The sequence below is a fragment of the Microchirus variegatus genome (genome assembly GCF_963457635.1).
Source record: "Microchirus variegatus genome assembly, chromosome: 18".
Lineage (NCBI taxonomy): Eukaryota > Metazoa > Chordata > Actinopteri > Pleuronectiformes > Soleidae > Microchirus > Microchirus variegatus.
Window position 1 is genome coordinate 20,586,940 of NC_139819.1, and position 8,353 is coordinate 20,595,292.

General features: G+C 36.3%; 1 protein-coding gene across 1 annotated transcript; it reads right to left on the reverse strand.

Moving 5' to 3' along the window:
- Positions 1-64: 64 nt before the first annotated feature.
- tesca (tescalcin a) lies at positions 65-6,941 on the reverse strand. The gene is made up of 8 exons (XM_083904498.1): positions 6,839-6,941; positions 5,166-5,235; positions 4,715-4,795; positions 3,550-3,689; positions 2,834-2,895; positions 799-906; positions 681-728; positions 65-594 (listed from the first exon to the last, which is right to left on the reverse strand). The coding sequence occupies exons 1-8, from the start codon at positions 6,897-6,899 to the stop codon at positions 502-504; spliced, it is 663 nt and encodes a 220-aa protein (XP_083760624.1). The 5' UTR covers positions 6,900-6,941; the 3' UTR covers positions 65-501.
- Positions 6,942-8,353: the final 1,412 nt, after the last annotated feature.

An 8,353-nucleotide genomic window follows, 5' to 3' on the forward strand; every position in this document is an offset into this window, starting at 1 on the left:
AACACCTCAATAAGATCTTAAGTTAATTATTTATTAGTTTATCTTAAGAAAGCTTGTGCACATATTTAAATTATTAATCTTAGGTAAAAAAGGGTTTGTTAGAGGATTTTCATGGTACAACATCAGTGTATTGTTACAGAGTGTAATCCTGCAGGAATGGAATAAATGAGTTGCAGAGAGAGTGAGTGTTTGTGTGCAGTCTCATGTCGAACATTAGCCGTAACAGAACATGCTGCTTACATAAAATCAGCTCATCTGAGTAATTATGACAAAAGAGCAGGAAGGTATTTTAAATATGTGACACTGGTTACTTTTACGGTCTGAAAAACACACTCCACGGCCTAAAAACATCCTTGGAATGACAAAAAAGCTCCAATTCTGTTATACTGTTGGTATAAAAAGATTCACCGACTAAAAACATGTGAAAAGTATTTGGTTTCATTTGTATTGTAGGACTGAAGAGATTCTGCTAAAAACAGCAGCAGCATAGACAATTCTCCTTCAAGACATGGATTTCCCACAGCGCATTGTCGATGTGTCTACGTCCAAAAAGCGAATGTGCATCCTGGACTCCATTTCAAGGCCCTTCAAAATCTGCACACAGATGAGAAAAGCATTTGTAGCAACTGCACAATACTCTGATTTAGTTTGATCACATGAAGAGTTAGAAAAGTGCAAACCTGTTCAAAATGCTCAAATGTAATTCCTTCATAAAAATCATCTGGGGCCTGTAATGATACAGAGACAAATGAACAAAATGTCACTTTTTCCTCCTAGTTTAAATTTAATTCCCCTTACCATGTCTGGCACGTTTGTGCTCGCCACTTCCAACATGGCGGCGTCTGCGATTGCCCTCGCAGCTTCGTGTCCGATGGCTCCGCTCTTTGAAAGAAGCTCCTCCACGACCTTAAGTGACATGAAAAGGATTCTTTCAATTCTCTCGAACAGCGTCAAGAGGTCAACATCAGTCAATTATGATGCTGAACGACATGTTCATCAGGTTTTGGTTGCTTTTTCAGCATTTTTGAGAAAATTTGAGAAAAGTATTGAAGTATTTTTTTATTGTTTGCATTAGAACTCGGGTAGGCGACATATTTTTGGTGTTATTGATCCTTAATTCCCAAATAACCTTGCAGCACTATTTAAATGAACTCTCTGTTTCCAGCCTGGGGGGAAATCTGGCCAGAGAGAAGAGATTTAGACCAATCATATGGCAGTTCAGAGGAAGAGGGTGTTCTTTTTGGCTGTTTATCAGCTGCATAAGAGCACGCTCCTTTACTGGGAAGGTTGTTGTTACAGCTTTGGCACCAACTGTCTATGCTGCAAACCAAGCTCAGAAATTAAAAATGGCAGTAAAACACATATCTGTATGGGATATAAGGCAAAAGTGACAAGTCAAACCTGAATTTTAGATATCTGAAACTAGATTTCACTAAGAATGAAGAAACAATTCATACTGATAAAAAAAAAAAATAACATCACAGATATCTGTAATGTTATTACAGACAGTCAAACGTGGTGATTAAATGTCAAAAAGGCTCATCATTAGTGATAGAGAAACTATTTTCAGTTTTAACTCCATAATTCTGTACTCTATACATTCACTATATTCTATATAACACACAGTACATAATGCGTGAAGACAAGAAATGCTGAATTTGCTTTACAAGATCTTTAAAGAAGACACTAAACTAGTATTTGAGACCAGTAACGCCTTTACTTTAGATTTCTATTTCCTTTCCAATATTTATTTCCTGGTTGGCTTCAAGAGGAAACTGGAAGATGTTTATTTAGTCTCATGTTGGACTCACTGAACTGAAACACCAGCAAGCAAACCCCATTTTTAAGTTTCCTCTCTGAATGCAAATAAGTTGATTATTGGTCTTAAATGTCTTTAAAGTCATTTTGATTGATTTACAGTTTGGCATTACCCACTCACTGTTATCATCACTTGGTAATCTTTCTTAAATCTTAAAACCAGTCATTTAAAAGTTAGATCATTGCTTAGTGATAGATTTGTCAAAACCAGCTTTAAACATAGGAATTCACAATATAATTTCACAGTATGCACTACCGTTCAAAAGTTTGGGGTCACCTGTCCATTTTTTTATTAAATGTCACACTTTTATTCATCAAAAGAGTTGCAAAATAAATAGAAAATATAGTCACGACATTGACAAGATTAGAAATAATCGTCCAGCTGTGCTAACATCATTGCACAAAGGTTTTCAAGGGTTTTCTAATCATCCAATACCAATACAATGTACCATTAGAACACTGGAAATGGCCCTCTGTACACCTATGTACATATTCCATTAAAAACCAGACGTTTGCAGCGAGAATAGTCGTTTACCACATTGACATTTAATGTTATATTCATTGAAAGAAAGTGATTTTCCTTTAAAAAAATAAGGATATTTCTACGTGACCCCAAACTTTTGAACGGTAGTGCATATCGGAGCTAACTCCGCGACCGCGTCACAGTCCACCAACACCACTAACTATATTTAGATCAAATTTAAAAGTGTGCTTTTATTACCAACTACCTGCTGGAATAACAACAACAACAACAACAGCAGCAGGAACACCACACCTCTGTGATCCACCCACACAAATATTTGTCTCGTATTGTCACTTATTATTACACCTCTTCACAAACCCGTGTGGGTGTGGGCACACTCCGCTGCTTCATTACACACCTGTTCATTAGGAAATGTGAGGATAATAATTATTGAAAAATAAATACTTGGGCTACTGTGACATGCACACTCCCACACAAAGTATATAGTGTAGTTAATATACTTTTACAAACAGTCATGGCTCACTGTCTTACCTTCCTGTACTCCACCAGTGTGATTACACCATCGTTGTCTGTGTCGTGCATGTTGAACAGAACTGAAGGAGAAAAAAAAAAAGGAAGGAAAAGGACGTCAGTGTCTGCTCTGGTTATTTTAAGGAAATCGACCATCATCAGCTCACTGTGATTGTTTATGTCACTGCGATTAGAGACGAGAATCATTCAGCAGGCTGTCGTCAGGCTGACGCACCACTGCTGAATGGTAACAATCACAATGAGACAATGAAACATGTCATTTAATGCCGACACGAGTCAGAGAGTTCATGATTAGCAGTCGTGTGATGCAACAACCAAGATACCCGCTCGCTTCCTTCTGGCAAAAATATGACCACTGACATTTTTGAACACATAATAAAATGTTCACAACACATAACGGACACGTGAAACTGTGCAAAACATGCACAACATCATTGTCCAGACTGTATATTGTTCAGTTTCTTCTTAATTTACTGTGACAGAGATGTAAATATCTCTGTTGTATATAATTCTATATACTTCTCTTTTTATACATAGTTATGAGAATTTCTGTTCTTTTTCTATTCCTAGTTGGAATGACTGTAATGAAACCCTTTATTAATCTGAAATACTTTATTAATCCCTGAGGGCAAACTCAGGTTTCATTAATAAAGTAAGTTGGATCCTGAGTAGTCTAGCTGCACCGTGACTATAACTGCTTTAGTAAAGTCTCTTACATTGGAGCTTTTCTTTCCTCATCACTTCTCTCTCCTCCTCAGACGTCCTCATAGACGGAGGACGGAAGTGAGACATGACCATGACGAACTGTTCAAAGCCGATCTCCTCCAGGTGACCCATTTCATTGTCACGCTGGTTTCTGGTGGAACAGAAAAGTCAAAAGTCAACCATAGTTTGTTTTAATTTCATCATTTCAGAAAGCTCTTGCAGATGGCAAGTTCTTAAGATAACTGGATGAGCTGTTAATTTTTTTTATTATTTGCTTTAACATTTACATGTTTCCATGGGTGTGTGGCTTTTCTCTGGGTTCTCCCGTTTCCTGCCACAGTCTAAAAACATGCAAATCTGAGGATTAGGTAAATTAGATTAGTGTGAGAGTGGATGGTTGTTTGTCTCTGTGTTGTCCTGTGATGGACTGGTCCACCTGTCCACGGTGAACCTCACCTTTTTCCCTGTGTCAGCTGGGATTGGCACCAGCGCCAGAGAGCAGAGATCACTGACATTTTATACACACACTCTATGTCATAATATAGAGATGTTTAACAAATGTATTTCACGAGGAACTTTACGTCTCAAAACAAGCCCCATATCGTGGTTTCTGAAGCATAAGGAAGTGCTGGTTTTAAAATGTCAACAACTGACTTTCCATCGCCGTAATCCCATTTCATTTATTTATTTCTATTTATGGAATAAATATATCATTTGTTTTCCCCCGTACTGCACCCCAAGGATGAAAGCCACAGCATCAGTCATCCTGACACCTGTGTTTTCATGACAATCTTTTCAATCGACTTTAATCAAACAGAAATGAAGCATTAAACACTCAAGAGTCTGAAAAATCTCTGCATTTACTCTAATCTACTCTATGCTAATTACATTCTGTCATTGTGAAGGTGACTCACTGCAGAATGACACTCAGACTTAGGTCTTTATCTTATCATAATAAGCCTGGAACTGTCAAAAGCATCAATAAATGAATAGTTGTAAAAGACAGACTGTTTTCCCCAGTTTCTATTACAGCCATTGCCAAATTTAAGAATCCTGCAACCCAATTTAAATCCATATTAAACTAAATGTTACCATATACCTATCAGCATATTACTTCTTAACACTTAAAAGATAAATAAATGATATGTCTATGTCGTGTAATTTGACTCCACCCACCTTTTGTCGAAGAACGCCTCGATTATTTGCTTCCTGATGGGATTGTTGGCAAGAGCCGGAATGGCGTCCAAGTTCTCTCTGCTGCAGTGCGACAATAGAAAGCTCATTATCATAAAACAGAAAGTGCACTACAGTGGCAGCACATATGTTCTCTCTGTCTAAATTTAAATATATATATATATATATATATATATATATATATATATACATATATATTGTTTTACACATTTAAATAATACAGAACTTTATTTTTAGGAAGTAACAGTATCTCTGAGCAAAAAGAAACACCAGCGTGTTGACAGTGACAGTGTACAGTATGTCGTGTGTCTGTAGCTGTGCCAGATACCACACATACCCTCTCTTCTTTACTTAACTCTCCACGTGGATAGGATTCCATTTTCTGCTTCTGAAACTGAAACAACAGCACGCAGACGACACAATTACAATTTACCTTATTGTCGCTTCGTTTCCGCTCAGCTGCAGGAATCGTTTCTTTAGGTTTTTGATCTGCTCCAATGAAACTGAAAATAAAAAAAATACACACCAGCAAAATGAATGTATGACATAATACACCATATTAAACACATTTTTTGTTTTTTGATAATCTATATATTAATGAGATGAGATAGTGACCCCAGTAATCTGATTACTGACCTGGTTCGTGCCATGATATTTAGTTACAGGAGTTGCAAATGTTGTGTTAATCTGACTAAAGTAAATCAGATTACTGCTGTTCATGTTCACACTGAGACACAAAAATCCAACCACCGACCTTATTCTGAATAAGACGTTATTCAGTTTAATTTCAGTGATATTCCATTTAATATTCCTGATGCCACATTACAGATCATAGTCAGATTAGGACACGACTAACTGCTATAAACTGATTATTAATTGGACTAATGTAAAATTAATGTCAGGGATGGCACGATACCACCTTTTTAATGCACGACCAATACTGATGTAACAAAGTCAATGATCTGATCCAGATATCGGTCTGATACAGTCGTTTAAAACACATTTGTGTTGATGTATTTCAAAGACATAATTCTCCGTGTGGCAAATATTCAAATCCGATAAAGTAGAAATAAACAGGCCACAACATTACTCTGAGCATATTGCATATAGGATGTTGTATTTATATCTGACTGATACTGACTATAACTGTATGTTGCTTAGTCTTGTGCTTATTCTGAGGAAGCAGATTGGGATTAAGGTAATGAGAAAAAGCAGCGACTGTTGTTAATATTAGCAGGTTGCTGTCGATGCATGTGTTTAAAGAAATAGAGTGACAGACTACTATCAGTCTCACAGCAAAGCAAAAACACTGTGCAGCAGCAGGATTGTCATTTAAATAGCATTTCCAATGCTTCCCTGAATCATTAACTGACTGTGTACTAATGACCTGATCCCATATCAAGACAGGTCTGGTATTTCCTCGTGTATTGCTTAATAATCTTCTAAAACCGCTGTGGCTGGAGGTTGCAGGTCGCAGAAACACGTTTGTTGGTTACAGTGGGTGGTGCCATGATGGCATTATGCATGGACAGATGTAAATAACAACAATTACAGCTTTATCATTTCAAGTTTGCACAATCACAAATGTCACCATGCAGAGTCCATATAAATCAGTGTAGATAAAAAGAAAAGAATGGCCCCACCTTAAGGAAATGGAGACAATAAAAAGTACAAAGTCGACACAGTGTCAATAAAGTTGTTTTTTTTGTGTTGCTCTGAGCTTCTCTCTGCATGCCACTGCATGCGCAACAAAATCCTGCCCCTTAAAAAAAATAAAAAAAATATCAACACACTTCTGGTTTTTCTTCTTGTTTATTTGCTTTATTACACTTTTTAATCCTCGATCTGGAATTCATGAAGTCAGATAAAACTTGGTCCAACAAACGCTTAATCCAGTTTAATATGTGAATCCCTCAAAAAAAAACAGCACTAAACTCGTATAATAATAATAATAATGTGCTCCGACGATCGGGTTTTTGTTTATTTCCTTGCCAGCGCCACATATAAAGACGCACCTTGAAACGGAATGACAGCGCACAAATAGGCGCCGCGCACACAAACGGCGACCGCGGAGAAGAAGGTTCGCAGTGTGTTTCGTCTACTCACAGCCGGTTTTATCCATCAGCTCCTGGTGCACGCTCACGGAGCGCGTCTGCGAGGCTCCCATCGTTGCTGCTCCGCCAGCGGTGCGTCAGGACGCATGACCCGGAGCCACTGGCTCAACTTTGCTGAGCTGCTCGATTATCAATGAGTCAAAAGGGCGTGTCTTACTACACCCAACTTTTGGCACAGACACTTTAATCATTTTCCATAACCATAAGAAAAGTCGTTTTTTTTCTTCTTTAATAATGTTTTGAATAGGTAAACCAGAAACCAGTATGAAATGAGTTTGATATTCAAAGTAAAAAACTGTGATGCACTTAAACCAGTTAGACATGAAGTTGCACAACATCTCCAGGTGAAAAGATAAGGAAGCATAAATCATTAAAAAATACATTAATCAAAAACAAGCCTTGCGATACATGAGGGATATTCCTTTTTTTATTTTGAATATCTAAATAATGTTGAATATCAAAGTGACTTACACTGACTAACCAGAAATACTGTTATAAATATCTGTTATAATTGTACCTTAAAGAGATATTAGTGTTCAGGTTTTAAATACTATTATCCAGGGTTGGAAAGTAATGAATTACTCACAATACTATAGTATGACTTTTTTGTCAAATTTTGGTACAAAATGTTAAAATAAAAAAAAAAAATCAAATAAAAAAATCAAATTTTGGACGACATAGTATAGTATGACTTTTTGTCAAATTTTGGACAAACCTTTTTTTTTATGTCATACTATACCATGCCATCCAAAATATTAAAAAAAACTTCATACCATAGAATGTCCTCCAAAATTTGACCAAAAAGTCATAGTATAGCAAATTTGATTAAAAACAACATGCTATACTATGATGTTTCTGACCATTTTTGGACTATGATGTTGTCAAATTTTGTCACACTATAGTATATCATCTAAAATTTGACGAAAAAGTCATACTTTACTATGTTGTCCAAAATTAAAAAAAAAAAAAACGTCAACTATACCATGTCGTCCAACATTTGACAAAAACGTCATACTATAGCATGTCTACCAAAATTTGACCAACAAGTCATAGTATAGTATGTCGTCCAAAAATGGTAAAAAACGTCATAGTATACTATATCGTGCAAAATTTGACAAAAATGTCATACTATACTGTCGTCCAAAATTTGACAAAAACGTCATACTATACCATGTCATCCAAAATATTAAACAAAAACGTCACACCATAGCATGTCCTCCAAAATTTGACCAAAAAGTCATAGTATAGCATGTCGTTCAAAATTTGATTAAAAACGATATGCTATATACTATGACGTTTCTGACCATTTTTGGACTATGATGTTTTTGTCAAATTTTGTCAAATTTAAGTCATACTATAGTATATCATCTAAAATTTGATGAAAAAAGTCATACTTACCAAAATTTGCCCAACAAGTCATAGCATAGACATAGCATCTGCCCCAAATGAACATGTGTGATTAAAACTCACTCAGGAAGTCAGCTGGTGCCAACATACAGAATAATAA